The sequence below is a fragment of the Amblyomma americanum genome, chromosome 9 (genome assembly GCF_052857255.1).
Source record: "Amblyomma americanum isolate KBUSLIRL-KWMA chromosome 9, ASM5285725v1, whole genome shotgun sequence".
Lineage (NCBI taxonomy): Eukaryota > Metazoa > Arthropoda > Arachnida > Ixodida > Ixodidae > Amblyomma > Amblyomma americanum.
The window spans coordinates 45,091,722-45,114,947 of record NC_135505.1 but is presented as its reverse complement, the minus strand read 5'-3'; the positions used below and the strand labels follow the sequence as shown (position 1 = coordinate 45,114,947).

The following is a 23,226-nucleotide window of genomic DNA, read 5'->3' as shown; positions in this document are numbered from 1 at the left end:
ACTTATTCCATTTTCTGCAGGCAATCATTCAGGAACAAATAAGATGCTTTAAAGCAATAAAGACCGAAATAATATTTGATCTCTGACACTTCATGAAAAGTTGCGTTTACGACGTGCTATCGTAAATAAAATAAATCCCTACCGGAAAGCTGTGGACGCCCCAAATGGACAACGTTTCATCCAGTCTATATACAGCGTGGAATGCATTTCTTAAAAATACTGCAAAAATTAACGACACGAAATTAAACATAAAATCTTAACGTTTCAGACCCAGATCCACCAAGGAGCATCAGCGTAGTCGGCATATCGTCCTCTTTGACCCGTCTGCAGTGGGACCCGCCTACTAAGGTCCCCAAAAATATTCTATCATACACGGTGAAGGTTTGTGACGTATTCAGCAGATGTGACGGAGTAGAACCTATGACCGGATGCACCGAACGAGAAACCTCGCGCACATCGCTCGAAATTGAGAGCATGCCTGACACCTTATACTGTGCTTTGGTCAGCACTAGTGCCCTATCTCGTGGAGATGTCCTCCGGAGCCGTCCAGTGACAGAGGAATTCAGGACGCCAGTTTTCGGTGAGAGATTTATTTTCTAATAGCATATTTTTTCTTACCCTCTGGCTCCTGCCATGTAATATTTCGTTCTTGTATTTCAAAAAAAACTACATATTGCACGGCGTAGCCTTCCTTTCTTAAATACGCATGTCTTTTTAATATTTTTCTAATCTGGGGACATAAATATGAATTACCGGCTCTAATTTTTTGCTACCTGAGCATGGCTGCATTCTCTCGCACATCACGCACCAAGGTTGTTGCGTGATGCTGGTCGTACCAGCCACGCACAAAAAAGGAAATTTTAGCGTACAATTCGGCTCATTCGAAATTGGTAAAACGGGGCATTGCAAAAAATTGCCTGCGTGGTGCTCTCGAGAAGTCTTGCCAGCATAAAATTGAGATCAGTTTGCAGACGCAAGTGCACCGGTTGCAGAACGCCGGTTTTCCTATGGATACCGTGACGGCTGTAGCGCAGTGCCTCCTGAAAGAAATCAGGGCAGGTGGCCGCCCTGGCGTGGCAGCGGAAACTAGCTGCAGGAGGCTGAGGCGTACCGCTATTCCGTACGTGCACCAGCTATCGCACCGGCTGAAGAAAGTAGGAGAGAGGTGCGGTGTGGACGTGATGTTCACTGCCCCCGAAAAGCTGGTGCGCATGTGCAAAGCGGTCAACGAAGAAAGGAAACCGGTCTGCACCACAAAACACGTATGCAAGTTTGTGCCTTGCACTACTGGCATCGTATACCGCATACCCCTCTCCTGCGGTAGATGCTACGTGGGGCAGTCTGGACGGTGCCTGAACGAGCGGCTACGAGAGCACAGCACGCTGGTAGATTCATTGGCGGGGGGCGGTCATTTGGCCAATCATTGTAAGCGGTGCGGGTGCGTGCCGGCGTTTGGTGCCACGTGTGTGCTTGGTAGGGGAGGCACAAAGTTAGGTCGCGAGATTTGTGAGGCCTATCACATTGACAGAGAAGGTGATAACTGTGTAAGCACTAGTTCACTTACCTTGACCAAAAAAGAAAAAATGTACCTAAAGAACAGTTTGCCACACCTTGATTAGATTGTCTATGTATTGTTAACCCAGTGTGCGCATGCACCACCGAATTGCTTATATGTTCCTTTATGTTCAGTAAACAACACAGTTGATGTTTAGCGCTCGTCCTGTCTACTTCTTTGTCTGTGTCTCTGTTATATGCGCTAGTCTTTTAATTCATGATGAAACACCAACTAGCCCAGCTTTCCGCCTTGATTGTTACTCTACAGCGATTTTCGCTCGTATCTTAGAGGAAGAGGCAAATAAAGGCTAAAAGACTTTAGCACTCAAGTGAAATGCAGCTGTGAACGACACTGTAGGTGTCGTCAGAAACTGGTTTATAATTTCTGGGTCAGCATGCAGGGCGTAGCACACATTTATAATAATAGGATATACAATATCTTTATATTTCCAAGATTTTAAAAGGAAGATCAAAAAACTTGAGTTACGCTGAGTGGGCGCGCTAAGAGAGCGCATTAGTGTTTTAGGCTTAGATATGATGGACCTTTCAAGATAATGAATGCAAACAAGCCGCTTGCACAGTAGATATAGAGAACACACTCAAAGGTTCGGAGAACTTTCGCTTTTACGTCCGATTTTGCATTATGTATCTATCTAATGCTTGTCAACTTGTTCTATTCAGCCTAGATTCTCCCTCTCTTGCGTCAGAGTATGTTGCCTTTTCCGTAAAAAAACTATAGTAACCTCCTGATCAATCTTGTGTAAGTTGAACGCATATGTGTTTTGTACGCAGTAGAGTCAGCATATAAGGAGTGAATCTGAGAGCAGCTCACACCACGCGTACTTAAAAAAGAAATGTTATGTCCCTGGTCTGAGACATAATCTAGCGAAGGACGAAAGCATTTTGCAGTGAAAGGAAGATATTGTCTCTTCGATTCTTTTGCATCGCGTTGTCGTGCCGGCTCGTTGACCGCTTCCTCTCCTAGCGAGCCTTTCCATATTCTCGCTTCCTTCCTCTCCTTTGCTTTCTGTCACTTTCTCTTTATAGCCCTCATAAAACACTTCACGTGTTCAGTCTCTCTTGCTTCACTTCTTACCATATTGCTGTTGGTGTTAGAAAGTGAATTCCCTTAAACTGAAAACCTCTCCTGAAGGAAATGGCTTATAATTCTTATGGTTCACGCAGTTCAAACCCTGAACGAACACAGAGCTCTCATCTCGCAGAGAAGTTTTATAGTTTATATTGTTACAAGTTGGAAATGCAACCCGAAACAACACACGCAGCATGCTACTGCTCTCAATACGAGAATAAACTCATACGAGACGACAGAAAGTACTTCCAGGATTATAATATTCAACAGCCATAGAATATAAATTTCGAACTTTCCAAGAAACTTTAGGCCGCACGCTGTGAAGGTTAACTTTATTGAAGATTTTAACCGAGTAGTTTACACGTGTGGCTTATTTTACAGCTTAAAAGTGGAGCACAGTGCACCATTGATTTCATTTCTCATTTCTGTAGCCGATCTCTTAATGGAGCTTCTGTAGCTGCGTAGATGAAGAGAGTGGTAATAAAGCAATAGTCTAACAAGAGCAATGACTATCTCTTGCCACGCAGTTCAACCTCAAATTTCTTTCGCAGAGATAACGGATGTGTCCAACTTAACTCTAATATCTGCGGCGGACAACTCCTTCACTGTGGCCTGGGAGCGCCCCGCCGACCACTTCGACTACTACAGGATAGAGGCAAAAGGCGGCAGCAATGGCGTCAATGAAAGCATCGGAACGCCATACGTCGGATCGTGCGCTAGAGGCACCATTCTCCACCCCGACCAGAACCGAGTTGTATGCAGCTACTTCGATTCCTGCTCGGTCGTGAGCTTCACCGTGCACGCCTACATCAAGGGACCACCTGAAATTACCTCACAAGGAGTAACACTCAGCGACATCTTCATAGCTGGTCAAGGTTCGTGGTATCCCAACCCACTTCATTCAATAGCAGGAAGCAGTAATGCGGCTATCCGGACCCTTTCGAAAGCAGTTCTGGGGTTTGATTTATTAAGTGGGTCGGGAGAAAGGGCATAATTTAGTTTCAAGGAAGCTTTTTTTCTGTCTTCAGTTTTGAGAAGAATAGATTAACATATCATAAATATGGTACAAAATGAATAGTACTCGTTGCGCTTTCTCCACATTCTTTCGTATTCGATGAGCGGTTAAATCTCAGAGACACAATACAGCTAAGCAAGCTAGGTTCTCTTTGTTCACAGCACCCCGCCCATAATCTATGGCACGCTTCCAACACATACATGTCTTGTGCAGGGGACGTTAGAGTGTGCAGAGCGCCAGCGAGCTCGTCGCTGAACTCATCTAACGTTGTGCAGAAAAAAACACTGATGTGTTCGAACATTCCACGGATCACGACATCCCTGCCCGTCAAAAGTTTTGGACTGAGTTGTACAGTCTATGGAGCTAAGGTGCGTTGTGGGTTAGCTTACCCGAAGCAAAAACGAGATTACTAACGAGGGTCCTATTTTTTCTCGTTGGGCTGCGTTTTAATGCGCGCTATTTTGCCCGAAATTCACCCCTGATTATTTTTGATGGCGGTTGCTGGGCATGTGTCTGCCAAAAAGTGTGGGCAAGATAGCAACAAGTGCGGGCTACAAAGCATGGCAGTGTGGCATATACTGTGAACGGTGGAAAAACTGACTGACGTTTTTCAAACAAAATATGCAGGATGCTTTTTACCTTCTCTTTACGTTGTTGCCATTCTTTATCCGCGAAACTACCAATAGTTTTTCTAATTTTGAGCCATTTCCCAGCAATATCCAGACGCGTTATTTTTTGTGTTTGAAACGGTCATTTTCCACGTTCTTGGTCGCAAACGTGAGACTAGGTATGAAGTGAAAAACTTTGCGTTCAAAACAAGCAATGTACATTTATTTTTCCAAAGCAAAATTTGTCATAGCTGTCAGTACCATCCGTCAGCACATGCAATGAACCAGAACGGGCAATTTCCTGCATCTAAAGGACGACCTCTTCGATTTCTCGCATCCCACACAATGAGTTTACAAACCAGCGAACAATCACGCAGTGCAGGGTAAAAACGTCTGCACGCTAATATATCTGGTGTTCCAAGCCATTCTGAAAAGTGCAGCACGAAAGCAAAGTTAAATTCCCTGTCTTAATCCCTGTCAGTGCAATTTATATGCATTTTAGGAATGAAGCTCAAGAGGTAGGATACTTACCTCAATGTCTGCTTCAATTATCGCAGTGCTTGATCGAAAATAAACTGATTTCTCACGAACAGCCTGTGCTAAAGTGAATCTTAACTACTACACTCTTTCCAGCTGGATTTGTATGCGCACTGCCATCCTTTCTGCGGCGTCAAACCATGAGCCCGTCTTTACTGTCACAAAGAACGCTTGACAGCAAAAAAAAAAACGTAACTTCTCGGTAACCTTACTGAGCAATTAATGCCGCGTGAAATACTAAAGCTGTAGCGGTGTGTTTCGATCCCTCGCTGACCTGCGCCCGCAAGCTGTTGTGGTGGGAGGGCTTAACAACCTGCGATTGCCAACGATTACGTGTAGTTGCGATGAACACTGACGCCCGGTATGACATATTCTTGGGTATTTTCAGAAAATGTAGGCAACCGCACGGCGTGGTACCACTGCCTGTCCCGCGCTGCGCATGCAATTGGCCTATTTGATAACAAAAGCGGCTTGTAAAACCCAATGCTATACAAGACATGTGTCACAGGCTAGGTGTACAGTGCTGCTGACAACTTTAAATTTGCTTCGTCATGTAAAACTGAACCGCGTATGTGACAATGAGCTACATTGTTTCAATAGATAACAATCCCTTAACTTCTGCAAATTCACAACTTGTTTCTGTACTGAGCTATATAAGCACATATAGGACCGATTATTTCATCACATTTGTGCAGGAAAGGAGGCCTCGGTCAGGTAGTACGAGAGGTACGTCTGACGCGAATAGTAGAGTTATTAGTTGTCGCTACAAAGTGTGAGAAAATTTGTTGGGTTGTCTGGACGTTCTCTGTTTTGCTAATGCTTCAGGCAATAGCTCTAGGCGCACAAGAGAAGGTACAGTCTTCTCTGCGTGCCTAGAGAGACGAGGTTAGATTCATAGGGAAGAAAAGTTTTGGCTAATATCTTGTGCATTATTGCAGAACCTGAACCACCGAAGAGCATCACCATGGTAGCCCTAGCACCCTCAATAACTCGTCTACAGTGGGAGTCACCGCAGAAACTTCCTGCCAGCGTCGTTTTCTATACGGTGATGATGTGCAAAGACTTCGCATCTTGTAGTGCACAAAAAAACCTGACCGAATGCATCGAGCATGAAACGTTTGCAACTTGGCTGGAAATCGAGACCAGCGTGGACACGAATTACTGTGTTTTGCTGTGGGCGACCACAAGGTGTGGGGCAGACCTCCTCAGAAGCCGCCCAGAGGCAGCAGAATTCAAGACACCAATGTTCGGTGGGTAAGCTGTGCACGTTACGGGGAGAGAATATAATTTGTCCGCTTGCGATAATCAAGCTTTCCAAATAGCGCAGGCAGACTTTGTGTTTAAAGTAGAAAGTGTTTGATAGTATCCAGAAAAAGCCGGGTGTGGTTAAAGTAGAAAGTGTTTGATAGTATCCATAAAAATCCCGGTTGTAAATTGCTTTATAATGAATTCCATGACTTGCTCTATATTCGAGAGAAGCATGTCTACTCTTGCTTTTAAAGGAGACGCAGAATGAACAATCACTTACGGAGCAGAGTTTTAGGGCAGCTGTCATTCTTGATATATCTAGCAGCAGCGGGAATACGAAGGCGGACAAAAAACACAAAATTACAGTTGTTTGCGTTTTTTGGCCCATCTGTCTGTATGTGCCGCAGCAAGGTAATTTAATACTGAACAGTGCTGTAACACCATTTTATGGTGCACGATATTCTAAAATGCACACTGCTATGTTCTTGCTAAAAAGGCACCTTTTCGAAGTGAACCTTTGGGATGCAACCGTCTACTGCTTCTTATCCACGAAATATGTCACGATTGAGTTCCTAGCATTTGGTATCACTTATTTGTTCTTTTTGGTTTCTTCGCGATATGAAGAGATGGACCGCTGCAGTTCTTGCATATATTCCAATAGAAATTTGATAATCACCTGCGCCTTGCTATATTCGGGCAGCGGCTGTGATAAAAAAAAACAGCACCAGTTGAAAAAACGGGACTGCGCGATTGTCTACAGTCATTGGACTTTTGCTGTCGCAGTGCTCCCCGACGTCACCAATCTGAGACTTGAAAGCGCTGGAGACCACTCCTTTACTGCGACCTGGCAGCGGCCCAAGGCCCTCTTCGACTACTACATGATTGAACTGGCCTCAGAAACCGATGGTGGAAGCAGCCTGCGAAAGCCGAAACAAGTAGGATCGTGTGCAAGTGGCACGATTGTGCACCCTAATCATACTAGAGTAACCTGTAACCTGCTGGAAGCTTGCAGCGAGGCAAGCTTGACAGTGCGCACCTACAGCCGAGGACCGCCCGAACTTTTCTCTTTGGGTGTTACTCTGCACAACGTATTCATTCCTGGCAAAGGTACTTGCATGGACATGTTGCGGTTATTTAGCTTTTGTCATGTGCAGAGCTGACATAAACAGCACATGAGACAGAAGAGAGTAGAAGAAAATGGCGTCAGACTCGGCAGCGCTAGCTAAAATGCCTACATCAGGTCGCATTTTCCCATACCATTCACCTCTCGTGAACACAGAAGCGGGTACAGTATCAGATATTTTTAATATCACTTAGTTATAGAAATTTCACGCGACAAATAAATGTGTCGCCCACGTATTTGAATACGAGCGCTCAAAAAGCGTCCTTAAACCAAATCTGCTTTTCCTTAAACTAACTTAGGTGTCATATGGGTATTAAAAGGGCTAATGACTTTTTCGCTACATGTGCTATGTACAAGGGTCAAAATACGATCGACTGAAAGCTAGGAGTGCTGTCACGTTCGACCAAATCTGGCCTCAGTGGCAAAGCCAGAACAGCACCACACGGGCGGCTCAAATCGATCACACATCAGCCCGATCTCACAACTCTTCTTGTATTGCATGCATTATTATGCCAACAAATGACCTTTTCTACAGATCCTGACCCTCCCAGGAGTGTCGGCATGTTCGGATTAACACCATCGCTAACAAGTCTTCAGTGGCAATCACCGCAGAAGATATCCGGCAGCACTGTAGAATACACAGTGAACGTTTGTGAGTTGTTCACTTCATGCGACGCACAAGAAACTCTAAGCGGATGCATCGAACACGAGACATCATCAACGTCGCTGGAATTCGAAAGCACAGCGGACAAAAGGTACTGCGTCCTGGTCACTGCCACCACACTCTGCGGCAGCGTCATCCTTAGAAGCCGCCCAGAGGCAGCGTTATTCCGAACTCCTTTGTTTGGTGAGCCAGCTCTCCATCATTTTCGAACTCTTCTAATAGTCAGGCGTTTAAAAAATCGTCTGTGGCCATGTTTTACCTCACTGACGAAAAAAACTCAGATAATATTTTGCGATAATACATTTAAGGAAGTGGCTTCATGAGTCATCCCGATAATCACTTCGTAGCTGGTGTGGATTGCTTCGTAATTTTGATGGATTTCACCACTGAGAAGCCCATTCATTAAATATCAGCTTTTACTTGAAACTTGGGGGCAACAGAAAATAGTTTCTGGAAGACAATAGAGAGTTTTAGTTTCACGTACGTAGAGGCTTCACCTACGTAGACCTCTTACGGGTGACCAGTGCGCATGCGAAGAACGAAAAGGGTATGCGCGAGTTTCACGTACGTAAGTGTGATTCGGATTTTTACGTTGCGGTCTTTGCGCTGCTTGTGTACGTAGCGTTGACAAAGATGGCGGCGCCCTGCCCGCCGCTTCACAGCTATAACAGCTTCGTCGCTAATCCCTCGAGGCGATATCGTGTTCTAAACTGTTGTATTCGCCTTCGATTTGCCCATTCTTACCCTCGCATAAGGTTTCAAGCGACAAAAAGATTTTTGTTTTTCAGACAGAAGGGCGATTTTTCAGCTGTTAAGCCTGACGAAGTAGCGTTGGTCGTCGTTATAGCAACAGTCTCGCTATGAATGGCTTGGCTTAAAGACTTGTCTTGGATGATTTTGGCTACAACCAGTGTGTGTTTCTTAGTAGATGGCGATAGGAGTAACGCGCGGCTAGTGTTCCTGTATATGCTCCCGCAGGGAGCAGAGTTGCGCGAAGGGTCGCCATTTTGTTCCAAGCTGTGCGGGAAAGCAGCTCCTCGAGCGCACAGGCGCTGGGATTATGACGGGGCTGGCGTTGTAGAGCAGTTCGCTTTTTTTTAAATGCTTACAAACGGCGCTCAATTGCGGGCATCCTTTTTTCATTTTACTGTCTCAGTGCTCAGGTATCGATACTAAGCCCATCATACTTCGTTGAAAAAAACATCGGAAAAAAATCTGATTTGCCGAAAATATCATACAGCATGACAGAAAGATCGCGGAATGGCAGCGATAGCTCGCAGTACGGACAATAATGGCGCAGAAATGCTTGGAAATGAAAATCCTGCGTGAGTTGTGCGATGAAGAGAAGTGCGGTAATGCATCTCCCTGCAGAACCACATTGAAATACATTATTCTATAGGGTTGCGACCGCCGATGTGGTACGAAGCTTGTGAAACCACGCTGCATACGATGTGAATGCGCGCAGTCAAAAGCTATCCATTTTGCACGCAAGTTAATCTAACCCACCAAAGGCACAGATATCGCAAACTCGCGCGCTTATCTTTCACAAATTATACGTATCATTTGTAGCTCTGACTTCGAGCCCTCCATTGCATTTTTCCTATGCCATGGTCATCTTTTCAAGCCAGACACATCACGTGCGTACTTCTTTAATATCCAAAAGTTAGAGAAGCCTGCCTTAAGTCACTGCAGCTGAATTGTGGTATACGAGCTTCCAAAGATCTCGAAAAGTGATATTTCTTTCTGGTGCTGTTATTTAAGTGCTCGTTTTTCCCTAAGCACTATTGCGTTTTCTCTTGACCTACTTGAATTATATGTACCTTCTCTGCATTCTGAAATATCTTTGTTTTGGACTGCTCTATGCTTTTACTCAAGGAAAAATAATTATCTGAATATCCAATTTTGCTTTTTCAAGTATTTCATGCTATTTTTGTTCCCCTCTCCTCCAGTGTTAACATCCTTGTCAGTGGAACCTTAGGGGTATTCTTAACAAATAAAATAGTTAAAAAGTCTAGGCAAAGCTTGTTCTCATGCTGAGAGACTGGCCTCCCACTTCTGTGTAGTAAACTGGGACTAGAACAAAATTTCATATACAGTTTGCTTGTCAAACATTCTTTATTTCACAAAACAAACCATTTCTGCAAAATGTTGGTGGTGGCAGCAGAATAAGCAGACGGGCTGGCAGCGGCTGCACATGAGAAATTCTCTGTCACGTGCAGCCAGGTTAGGAACAGAATCTTTGTTCACATTTTCATTTGGAACTTGTAGCGTTGCAGGAAAAATGAAGATAATTTGTTGATGGCAAACATGAGTCGCCGCATGGAGTTTGAGCGTGCCTGCTGAACAATTTATAATTTATACTGAACTGTAATTTTTGTCAGACTAGGCACATAGCCAAATGATGGTTGCAACGCCGGAGGGAGGTATGAGACAATGGAGGTTATGTGGCTAAATTAGTCATGCAAATACGGTAAAGTTGTGCTGTTTATTCTCATATCTCGCATATTCGAGTTCCTTTCGGAGCTGCTTTCACGCGTCCCATACGCAAAAGCCAGCGCAATCGCTGACGTACGACTGACCGTCCGGACGGCACTGCGTAAAAAGCTCTGCCGCTTTCGGTGCGGTTCTTGCAGTTTGGCGCACTGCACCTCGTCATAGTTGGAGGCTGCCGTCACTGCACACTATAAAAATATATACAACTGGAGCGCACGGAAAAGGCGGGAACACACCGCACCGGACGCGTCCGATCACGATGGCAGCCGAGAGGGTACTGGGGCTGGCGAGGAACCGGCGTTGTGCCTGGAAAGTCGGCTCTTCCACTTCGAAATGGAACAAGCGTCGTCTGCGGAATCACGTGACGGCCGCTTGGCGAATGGCGTCAAGAGCGGCGCGAGGAAAACAGTCGCGCAACTCTGCTCCCTGCGGGAGCATATACAGGAACACTACGCGCGGCGTGTTTCGCGTACGTGTAACTATAAGGGTTTCAAACCACCTGCGTGCAGGCTACGTAGACCTCTGACGTTTGCGTACGTGAACCCTTTACGTACGTGAAACTAAAACACTCTAATACTTCTAAATATCCTAAAAAGGACCGTGGAGACTCTTCATGATCTTTAGAGAGTCAGGGGCGCTCAGGAGCAAACATCTGGCCTTATTCATTTTCCGCCACGAAAGCATGCTCTAGCGAGATATTCAACCATCGGTTAGGACGAAATTTAAAAAATAAATTTCTAAAATTAAAGTTCACAAGTCGAGTCATGTACAGCTGTCCTAGGTTACAGCGCTTATATCTCAGTAATCAAATGAAACACACAGGGGCGAAACTTCTACGCTAACATAAAGGAAGGTGTGATCCGCAGGCACTTTGCAAAGGTAGGGAGAAAATGCGTAGTGCGTTAATCGGAAATGGAAGAGTGATGTTTAACGAAATTAACGCACGGTCATCAAAATCACTTTCAAAAACACCGGTGCTCGGTCTAATTTAGAATGAAATGCTCGCGAAATGGGTTTTTGACCCAACCTTGAGAAGTAAAAAATACCTTGTGCCATAGCGCTTATTGGCCATAGATGCCCTTGCGCAATAAAATACCATAATCATTATCATCATCAAAGTCACCTTCAGAAATTTGTTGTCTGCAAGAAGGGCCGGCGTAAAATAAAGTTTCTTTCTTTATGTACATGCCCATTTTGTTAAAATTTGTGAAGTTATTAATTACTTAATAGTCTCAAAAGATAGAGGCAGTGTATCTACAGCAATTATATCAAAAAGTATTTTTCAACTTTTCTGCTTTTTTGTGTTCACCGTTTCTAGGCAGCGTTGTTTGCGAACATATATAAGCGTACCTGTGTTTGCGCATTTTTTAAAGCCAAGTTTTATTTCACACTTCTTAAAATTCACGTTGCTTAATTAAGCGAGAGATGGTGCAATCTTTTGTTGTAAATAGGAGGCGGAATTAACGAAGAAGGAATTTTGGCTTCATGCTCCGCAACTTTGAATCGTCTCGGCTTACGAAAACTCACTTTTCAGAAAATAACTACCATACTGCTTGCAGATAGCCAGTAAAGTAAAGGAAAAAAAGCTTTTTTTGGCACTGGTACCTGCTCGACCAGCTCGATAACACTTTTGTCGCGTAGTACCACGCCACTTTCATTTTACACCTCCTTTTCCCAAAAAAAGACAACCAAATCTCTGTCCAGAGCTTCCTGAAGTCGTCAACCTGACACTGGTGTACGCTGCGGACAGCTCCTTCACCGTACAATGGCAGCGACCTGAGGGACGCTTCGACTACTACAGGATTGAAGTCAGCGATGAGAACAAGAACAGCAGCGGCCATACTCAGCCACAAAGGATGGTGTCGTGTGCCAGCGGAACCATAATTCATCCCGCCCAGACAAAGGTCACCTGCACGAGCCTCGACGCTTGCTCCACAGCATCCTTTACTGTGCGCACCTTCACGGCGGGGCCACCTGAGCTTTTATCTTTGGGAGCTACCATCAACAATATCTTCATACCTGGTCAAGGTGATTATATCGCTTAAGTAGTGTCAGTGCCCAGTGCCGAAATGGCGGTTTCTGTTTGTCTCGACCTTGGTCTGTCTGTAGCCTCGGAAAGTGAACCGTTCATCCTATAGCTAGGCCAACCCACAGTGACCTCTCTAACGCACCCTCTAAGCCAGAGGGCTGCTCTCATCCTCCGGAACCTTAAATGCACCCTCCCACCCCCTTCCTGCACGTTTCTTCCTCCAGAAGCTCCAATCACCAAACGCCTACTCATATAACTCAGCCCGCTAGATGCGCCGCTAACCCTGTTCCCTCCATGAGGAATCCGCCCTGTAGAAAGACGCGAAAGAGCGGTGGGAATGCGAAACAGATTTTAAGCACGCTTTGCGAAAACCAGCTGCCCCCGAGGGGCATCACCCACCAGCCATCCTACGTTCTACCTCCGAGGATGCCCACTCACAAACCATTACTGTCGACCCACATTTTGCCACCTACCCCGCTTCACGAAACTTCTGCCATGTATTTAATACTTCTGCTTTCGTTAAAAGAAATCATTAGAGAAAAAAAGTCGAAGTTAGCATCGACGGCTAAATTATTCATTCATTCATTCATTTTGCATTTATTTCAGTCATGTACAATGGCTGAGGAGAAAGGAAAAAAAGCCGCGCACGCGGCTTGACAAAGCTCCCATCTCCCGTAGCGGCTTGGCACGGCGATGACAGGCAGCAGTAAAACAATAACAAGAGAATGCATGAAATAACAAATATGTACAATATCTTCATAACAGATCACCAGAATAGTCTCGGTACTGTTACGCACACGCAAATGATAGTTTAATCACAGCACATGGATACTTTTATTTTACAGTTGGATATGATTCATTGTTTTGTAAGAACATATTTCTGACAGCGTTATATGAAACGGAAAGAATGAATTGATTAGTGAAAGCATTTCTATTAAGGAAAGATGGCAACACATACCTGAGTGTTTGAAAACCGTAATTTGTGCGTGGACAAGGTACATACCAATATTCGTAGTGTCTTGTGTTGTGAACAGCGGTATTTTCCCGTAGATTCGCAAGGTCAGAAAAAAATGTGCTGTCACTATGTACCTGAGATTTGTACTGCTGAATTACACGGTACTGATGAATAACCCTTGCATCCATAATGCGGTATTTTGCAAATAGAGCACTCGTATGTGCTAAGTATGTGGCACCCGCAATTGCTCTGACTGCATTTTTTTGTAATGTCAAAACCTTTTGAATATTAGTTTGCGTCGTTGTACCCCAAACCAAATGACAATATTTAACATGAGAGTCAAAGAGGGCATGGTAAATAACAAGTTTTGTCCTAGTAGGTATCATGCACTTTAACCTTCTGAGTATGCCGACAACGCGAGCTAGCTTACTCTCTATTTGCTCGATGTGGTAGTCCCATAACATAAATTCATTGAAGTGAACGCCAAGTGTTTTTACAACATTAGTTATTTCTATTATATTACCACCCAATACTAAATCTGTATGTACAGCCCATTTGACATTTTTAGCTCTAAAAAATATCGCCTTCGTTTTCCGTGTGTTTATTAGTAGGGAATTTTTTTCAGACCATGAGTTAAGTTTTCCCAACACGCTATTAGCCTTTTCTACTATATCATTCGCGTTGGTGCCGGTCAGCGCCGGTTTAGCGCTGGTGGTGCCGGTTTAGCGAAGCTCTCGCATGAGATACCCAATCGTGGCATTTTGTTTGCGATAGCAGAAAGAAGGACATGAAGGCGAAAACTGATGGGGGCGGCGGTTCGCACCTGCTGGTTGGTGATTAAGGTAATTTCCTCTCTCCGCCCCTCCACCTGTCTACTGGTAGGGATAAGGTGACAGACCCAGGATGCAGAATGAATCTGCAGAGTAAGGTGACTTAGAAATTGACACAAACAGCAGGCAAACGAGCAAGATATGTTCCCTCCTGAGGAACTATGCGTGCAAAATTCAGGCCAGCGGCATCTAAGCGTTCCGCCACTCATCTGGAAGGGTAACCTGGGTCTCACAAGAGCTACCGGTGGCTTTATTTGAAACAGCCAGCTGCCAGTGCAAAAGCGCATCACTTAAACGCAAGCGCCACTGAGCCGTTACTGGCATCAGGACTCACAGCGAACTAACAATGTGACGAACGCATTTTGTGCAGTCGGAATAGGAAAAAGAATCATAATTGCAGTACACTGGAGAGTGAAGAAAGGAACTGAAATTAGAACAGAATCCTAAGTAGAATATAATAAGTACTAGTATAGAGTGGCGAGTAAAAGACCAATGTTACCGCACTTCCACAGAAACAATGGAGCGGATCGTACCTACGAATCTATCTTCCCCCTGGGGTTCGTTACCATGCAAAGAAAAGTCTAATAATTTTATCTGATATCCAAGCATTCACACCGACACATGCGCTTGTTCGTGGTTGTCATTAAAAGCGCGTAATGGCTAAACATGAAAATCAGGGTTTGGCTGGGAGCAATGAGGTCTCAACAGTATCGTGCGCCGTTGTTAAATGAGAAGACGCTTCGGCCGTGCTACAGGGCCTTGTTCATAATGAAGTAGCGGAAGCAAAATCTCATTATGTTCGCTTCATAGCATTACACTCGGTGGGTAAATACAAGAGGTAAATTGCCTTTGTTCCGACGGAGCATTGGCGCCATTGTTTAATATGAAGATATTCCAGGTAAAGCCTTGTGATCTTGTTCGTCGTGTTTCCAATTTCCCTCCAAAATCCAATATTTCACCTTTGCGTTGGTTGCCACGTGCTGCTTGTCGAAGCTATTGTTGTGCTGCTTCAATCTCGCTTCAAATCGCCCCCTTTCAAAGTTGTAGACAAGTTCGCAATCAGCGCAGCGAATAATATCAGAGACAATTAGGAACTTCCACCTCGTTACCTTGTTATCAATGAACATGTACGCCTCCAAGTAGAAACGTGTGCAACGATGAGTTCTTGTGATCGAAATATGCAGGACAGGTTTTCTCATACGCCTGGCATACAGCATGAGGGAATCCATTTCGCTTTTTCTTGTCACCGCGGTAGTTGGGGCGCGGGATAGGCACGACGATTGTCGACGGTAGAAAAGAAATTGGCGGTGGTTTAGCTTTAGTTAAACCTGGAGTGAAGCGATAGATACAGGTGGCCTAATAGAACTTGGTCACGTGACCAACAACGTGACGAACTCTGTGTGATGACCCCCATAATGCGCAGGTCCACACGGGACGGAGAGGCAAAGAGACACCGTATGGCTCAGTTTAAACAAACAGATATATTCAATAATTACACATGATTAAGATAATACATCAGAGGCTGGGGCGTCCGAGCTTACGTGCCGACGACTTCATGGGGGCGATGGAGTGGCTCCAGAGTTGGGCTCGAGCGGTTGCTGGCAGAAGCTGCACGCTGTCGGGCTTCGGCGCTGAAGGCCCTCTTGGCGAACGATGTCGTCCTGAGCGTGCTTCTTCCGTACTGCTTGTCGATTTTTATATCCTCTTCTCCACACTCCCTAGGGTGAGGACGCCCACGCCGGAGGGGAAGGAGGGGGGGGGGGGGCTAGGGCTTTCACTTGGGCGCACAAACATACCACCGCACTTATGGTCTCGCCCCCTTCACATGTTGAGTCCGAGGGAAAGAAGGTTGTCTTCGAGGTAGCGCATAGCGTCGGCTGTGGTAAGGCGCGCTCTGGCCCGCTGACAGTTCCCGCGGGTCACCGGCCTCCATTCTCCATCCATCAACTGACACTCGCTCCTCAAGGTAAGGCGCGCTCTGGCCCACTGACAGTTCCCTTGTCCTGGAATGTGCTCGGGAGGGCCGCCCCTGGAACCGCCACGCCAATTGGGGAGGATAAAGCCCGTTTCCCCGCGGCGGCGGCGGCGGGTCCGGTTGGGTCCGGTTGGGCTTAAACCCCTTCGTTCTGGTCGTCACTCAAAGAGCATGGCTGGGTAATTGATGATGCTGCTGTCATCTGGGTGTCCGTCTACGCCGCACCGTCGAACGCGGAACCTCGTAGCACACACAAGGAATGTCACACTCGCTCACCCTCCAGAAGAATGTTCTCCGAACATTTGAGTCCACGCAGCTCCCCTTGTCTTTCTGAATCGCCTCGCACAGTGCGTCCGACAAAACACTTTTCGCTGCACTCAACACCACTGCACAACACCATATGCCTCCGCTGTCATAACTGGCGTCTCCAGGGGCAGCACTGATCTTCTTTTACAGATAAACATGAAACTCAGCACCCAAGCCTCTCCTTTCTAGTCCAAACTGGACGAAATAAATTTACCACAGTTACAAAGGAGCTCCCACTTCTAGCACGATCACGGCACAGACAAAAATATAGATAACGAAAGGAAGTAGGGCAGGTTCTGCATGCGCTCCGCATGCTCTTCTGTGAAGGTGTTACTTAATGACAGAAAGGTTTAACTACCAACTCCGATAACTTAACACATAAGCACATAGAAATGTTATGAGCTGTGGCATTACACAATTCTAACCAGTTCACAACTCCGCTCTGTTTACGCCATTAGTCCGACTTAGCTTTCCGATTTCGCAGCGGATATCGGCCTTCATGAGTCATACTAAGTAAGTCTGTGACCCTTTGTCTGCTTTGGGACTGGCGAGGGCTCGTGGCAGGAGCCTCTCCTGGCGTTATCTGCGCGGCAACCTCGCGCACTTCTTCTTCTAGCAATGCATGAAGTAAATCCGGTGGCATTCCGGCCGTCACCTCTGGCGCCTGCCGAACAAATGCAGGAGAGGGCGTTTCTTGCGAACTATCTGCGCGCTCCGCTTCACTTCTGTCCCCATCAAAATCCGCGCTTTTCCTTTCCTCATTTCGTGAATACTGAACCGGTGCCGACTTGAGGCGATTTGCGTGTATCCTTATCAAGCGCCGGTTCACGTCTCGGACTCTGAAGTTTACCGGAGAAAGCTTCTCGACAACCTCGCACGGTCCTCTCCACTTCGTCTGGAACTTACGAGCTAGCCCAATCTGCCTTTGGCAGTTTTCAATGTACACGCTGTCCCCCACATTAAACGGCGCGTCTCTAGCACTGCGATCGTGCACCTCCTTCCTGCGCTTCGCCGCTTTCTTTAAGGCCTCCTTTGCGATGTCCCTCGCCACTTGCAAGCGCGATTCTAGCTCAACCTTATAGTCGTCCAGTGAAGCGTATGGGACACGACGGGGGCCCTCTGGCACTTCACTAGGCTGGTCCGGGTCTCGGCCGTAGAGAAGAAAGAATGGCGATTCGCCCGTGCTCTCGTGTGCTGCGGATTTGTAGGCAAACATTGCATACGGGAGCCACAAGTCCCAGTCCCGCTGGTCGCGCGAAACAAAATGCGACAGGAACCCGGCCACGGTTTGGTTCAGTCGCTCCACCGCGCCGTTGCAAGCCGGATGGTACGGTGTTGTCTGCTTCTTAGCGATCTTAAGCAGCTCGCAAACTCTCCTCATTAGCTGCGACACAAAGTTCGTTCCCCGATCTGTCAAGAGTTGCCTCGGGGGTCCATGTCGGAGCACGATCTGTTCGACAAATGCTCTTGCAACCGTGTCTGCCTTCTGATCTGGGAGTGCTACCGCTTCCGCGTATTTTGAAAGGTGGTCGACAAATACTAAAATGTACTTGTTTCCGGAAGTGGTCGTGGGCAATGGGCCCATTATGTCCATACCTGTCCGCTCGAAGGGAGCCGAAACCTCAGGGAACGGCTGAATTGGAGCTGGTCCTCGTCCCTTGGGTGTTTTTCTTTCGAGACAGGAATGACACTTCGCACAGTAGTCTCTAACATCCTGTCGCATGCCACTCCAAAAGTACAAACGCTCCACACGCCTGCGTGTCTTCGCTACGCCAAAATGACCGGCGCATGGCGCATCGTGAAACGCGCGAAGAACCCTTTCTGTCCACGACCGAGGTATGACGACTCTCTCCCAAGCGGTTTTCTCTGGTCTCCCTTTCCTGGTTGGCCTCGTGCGCCGACACAGGGTGCCGTCTTTGCCAATGAAATAACCTAGCTGTTCGGGGTGAGACGGTGCGCCCTCTAAGCTTTCGATTATTCGCTTCAGGTCAGAATATTTGCACTGCTCTGTGCGTAATTCGGCGGGGTCGACTACGGGGACAAACTCATCTATAGCTGCCACGGCAGCTGTGCGGCTGAGTGCATCAGCATTCAGATGTGTCTTTCCTGACTTGTGCTCAACTTCAAAGCAGTATACCTGCAGGTGTAGATTCCATCTAGCGAGTCGCGAGCTAGGGTCCCTGACACTCATCACCCAATTCAGAGGATGGCAGTCTGTGACTAGCTTGAATTTGCGGCCGTAAAGGTAGCATCTGAAGTGCTTTACTGCCCAGACAACGGCGAGGCACTCCCTTTCCGTAGCTCCGTACTTTTCCTCTGTGGGGCTCAGCTGTCGGCTAGCAAAAGCAATGGGATGTTCTTTGCCCTCGATAACCTGAGATAGCACGGCACCAACTGCGAACTTTGACGCATCTGTGGCCATAACGAAGGGCAAATTAAAATCCGAGTGGCGCAACAGCGGTGCACTCATTAGCTTCCTTTTCAGGGCCCCAAAAGCATCCTCCGCGTTTTCGTCCCAGCGAAAGGCGACATTTTTGGCTGTTAAGGCGGTGAGCGGCTTAGCGAGCTTGGCGAACTCCTCTATGTGCTTTCGGTAGTAACCGATCAGGCCGAGAAACTGCCGGACCTGGCGGACGCTAGTCGGGGATGGAAAATCCGAGACACACCTTAGTTTCTCAGGGTCCGGTCGCACGCCGTCAGCTGAAACAACGTGCCCGAGGTATTTCACCTCGTTTTTGAGGAATTGGTACTTAGAGGGCTTCAGCTTGAGACCCGCTCCTCTTAGTCGCACCAAAACCTGCTCAATATCGCGCAAATGGTTCTCAAAACTGTCACTGTATATGATAATGTCATCCATATACACGAAGCACAGCCTCCCCAGAAGACCTGCCAGGATAACATCAGCGGTTCTCTGCCAGACAGCAGGGCTGTTGGCCAGACCCATCGGCATTCTTTTCCATTCATAGTGCCCTGAGGGCGTGTTGAATGCCGTTTTCACGGCATCTGCCGGATCCATTGCTATCTGCCAGAATCCCGCCGCCATGTCCACTACCGTGAAGTACCTGGCAGAGCCCAGCTGAGAAAGCGTCTCCTGTATATTGGGGATGGGGTATGGATCGATGCGAGTTACGGCATTTAGTTTGCGGTAGTCCACTACCAATCGATACGAGCCATCTGGCTTTTCCACCAATAGTGCTGGTGCTCCCCAGGGTGACTTTGAGTGTTCGACAATGCCGCGATCAATCAGGTCCTGCACCTGCCGCTCCATCTCCCCACGTTGGGAGTAAGGAATCCTGTACGCACGCTGGTAAATGGGCGATGAAGTGCCGGTTTCTATCCTGTGCTTTATAACGCCACAGCAGCCCAAATCCAGCTTGGACGCGGCGAATACCTCCGAGTAGTCGTTCAGCAAACCAGCCAGAGCCTCCCTCTCCCTGGATTTTACGTGAGAAAGATCGAACGACACCTTTGGAGCAGCCGAAGGACTAGCATGCTCTACAGTTGCGAGTACCGTATCGGTGGGCTCACGTTTCTCTATCGCAGAGGTGAAGAAAGCCAATGTTTTGTTCTTGGGAAGGCTCAGTGGCTGCTGGCTACAGTTAACCACCCGTAGGGGCACTCTGTGGGCGTCATTAACTGTCACGAGGCACGCGGCTGCCTTCAGGCCATTGCTGAGAGAGTCGACCGGCTCAAGCACTCCCACGGCGCCGCTCTCTACATCTGAAGGCACAAACGCGTACAAAATGGGCTCCGACCAAGGAAGGACGACCGCCTCCTCGACCAGCCTGACGGCAACCCGCGAATATACCTTCTCCAATGATCCCACTGTTTGGCGGGTGTCAATATCGGTAATGCGAATCTCAGCCCCTCTCCTGTTCAAAAACGGAACTTTTGAGCCGCCCGCATTAACCTCTTCCTCAAAGAATGAGACTACTACCTTCCCTTTTCTCAAAAAATCCTGCCCTAATATACCTGACACTCCGTTTGGCAGAGACACCGGGTCCGGGCATACGTAGCAGGGGTGCTCCAATGCAATTCCGCCGAGAGAGAAGTGTAACCAGTAGAGTCCACTTATGCCAAGAGGATCCCCCGTTATGCCTACAAATTTGGTTGCCATACCACCAGACGCTTCCAACACCTCGCGGTCCCCCTTCCTTCGAAGCGTGTTAAAACTGCTCTCCTTAAGCAATGTCACCTTTGACCCCGTATCTATCAACAATTCCATACAACAACCATTTAACTTGCAACGCACAACAGGGCATGCCTCGTCGGCCACACAAACTACCACCACCTCATCATCTACTGCTCCCTCCCCACGCTCCTCAGGCTGGGGAGGACTATCTAGTTTTTTGTCTCGGTATCTGGAGCCCCGCTGTAGGCTTGGTTAGAGCGTGTCTCGCCTGCTTCTCTTTGTGGCTCTCCACGGCGCACGTTTTGGCAGAACCTGGCGATGTGTCCGCGACCCTGGCAAGCGAAGCATACGATTTCTTCAAAATCTCGCATATCGCGCCTGTAGCTTTGTGGCGGTCTCCGGTTTCCAGCGAAGGGGCGCTGTTGAGCGCGCGCTTCAACCTGGCGTTCCACCTGCTGAGATAGCAGCTTTTCTAAGCGATCTAACCGCTCTGTCAAGAGAGCAACCTCAGGGTTGAGCACCGCTCTCTCTATGACGCGTACTCTCGCTGCGGCTGTCGTTAACGCCTCATTTCGTTTCTCATCCAATGCGGCCGCCACGGCTTGGTCGAAATTGCTCGGCTTGCGCGAGAGCACGAACCGGCGCACGGGGTCTTGCAGACCAGCCACGAACAAAGCGGTCATTTCCTCTTTAAGAAGATCCTCCGCGTATTTCTTCCTTAGCTGGTCTCCTTCCTCCTCCCTGCTTAACGTATCGCGCTCTAAGCGCTGTAGCCGCGACGCAAACGTTCGCACGTCCTCCCCTACCATCTGTCCGGCGTCACGGAACCTCTGTACCCGCACGTGACGTGGTTCAGTGTCAAAATGCTCAAACGCGAGCTTCTTAAATTCCGCAAATGATTTTGTGGATTTTACTTTTTCATCTCGCCATGCAAAATCATGAGCAGCTCCTGCCATCTTACACCTCGCCATTCCCAGCATTTGAGCATCGGACCATCCTCCCATTTTCCCAATCTCTTCTAGCATGGAAAAGAAATCGCAGATTGGAACCCCTGTCTTATCTCCCGTAAACGTCGGAATGACGCTTCCTAATGCCAGCATGCTTGCTCCGAGCGACGGCTGTGGAGTGGGAGCTCCCTCAGATACAGACATTTTTTTTTTCTCAAGCCCTCCAGTGCCTCAAGCCTCTCAAATGGGAGTAAAAGTCCCACAATCAGTCCCGTGATTCCCCTTTGACTACAATTTTGAAGTCATGAATGTCACAGCATTCAGAGGACATTTGCTTTTGAGACCCCACTTCTGACACCAGTGTGATGACCCCCATAATGCGCAGGTCCACACGGGACGGAGAGGCAAAGAGACACCGTATGGCTCAGTTTAAACAAACAGATATATTCAATAATTACACATGATTAAGATTATACATCAGAGGCTGGGGCGTCCGAGCTTACGTTCCGACGACTTCATGGGGGCGATGGAGTGGCTCCGGAGTTGGGCTCGAGCGGTTGCTGGCAGAAGCTGCACGCTGTCGGGCTTCGGCGCCGAAGGCCCTCTTGGCGAACGATGTCGTCCTGAGCGTGCTTCTTCCGTACTGCTTGTCGATTTTTATATCCTCTTCTCCACACTCCCTAGGGTGAGGACGCCCAAGCCGGAGGGGAAGGAGGGGGCTAGGGCTTTCACTTGGGCGCACAAACATACCACCGCACTTATGGTCTCGCCCCCTTCACGTGTTGAGTCCGAGGGAAAGAAGGTTGTCTTCGAGGTAGCGCATAGCGTCGGCTGTGGTAAGGCGCGCTCTGGCCCGCTGACAGTTCCCGCGGGTCACCGGCCTCCATTCTCCATCCATCAACTGACACTCGCTCCTCAAGGTAAGGCGCGCTCTGGCCCACTGACAGTTCCCTTGTCCTGGAATGTGCTCGGGAGGGCCGCCCCTGGAACCGCCACGCCAATTGGGGAGGATAAAGCCCGTTTCCCCGCGGCGGCGGCGGCGGGTCCGGTTGGGTCCGGTTGGGCTTAAACCCCTTCGTTCTGGTCGTCACTCAAAGAGCATGGCTGGGTAATTGATGATGCCGCTGTCATCTGGGTCTCCGTCTACGCCGCGCCGTCGAACGCCGAACCTCGTAGCACACACAAGGAATGTCACATCTGTGATCAGCCGCGGCGCCGGCAGTTGCTCCGCACCACGTTACCAACCACCTGACAGTGTGGTGGCGCCGCCACCACCTTGGCGCCGCCACGCTGAAGGCTCGAAACGCTACCGTAATGTGTCTATCAATGCAGAACGAACTGGGCTTGCCCAAAGAAAACGTGCGGCGCGTTTGTAAGTCACATCAGCCGCTAGGTCCTTCGGGGTTGAGGGAATTTGTTCAGCACGGCGTACTATTGACGCCCTAGATGCGCAGAACTGAAGTTCAGGTATATGCCGGTTTTCGTGTGCTTCATAATATATTAAGTATATTCCATCGTTACTGGTTTTATTATAGTATCCAGGAATGTTGCATGGCCCCACCACCAACCCATCTCGCAAGCCCCACCAACTTTTCTATTAAGTACACGGCCGTTGACTTCTTCCTCGGTCATGATCAATATGTTCCCAAAACGCTTTTTTTCGTAATGTACGAGCAGTCTCGCGCAAATCGAAGAAGTTGTGTCATCAACCTTCACTTGC

The 23,226-nt window shown here is 47.8% G+C and overlaps 1 protein-coding gene across 1 annotated transcript in view; it reads left to right on the top strand.

Moving 5' to 3' along the window:
- LOC144103324 (tenascin-X-like) overlaps positions 1-23,226 on the top strand; it is a 44,149-nt gene that overhangs the window by 7,516 nt on the left and 13,407 nt on the right. The window contains exons 7-12 of the mRNA XM_077636076.1: positions 269-580; positions 3,196-3,519; positions 5,743-6,054; positions 6,836-7,159; positions 7,711-8,022; positions 12,037-12,360. Coding sequence (XP_077492202.1) covers positions 269-580; positions 3,196-3,519; positions 5,743-6,054; positions 6,836-7,159; positions 7,711-8,022; positions 12,037-12,360 — 1,908 coding nt within the window. The remainder of the gene's footprint in view (positions 1-268; positions 581-3,195; positions 3,520-5,742; positions 6,055-6,835; positions 7,160-7,710; positions 8,023-12,036; positions 12,361-23,226) is intronic.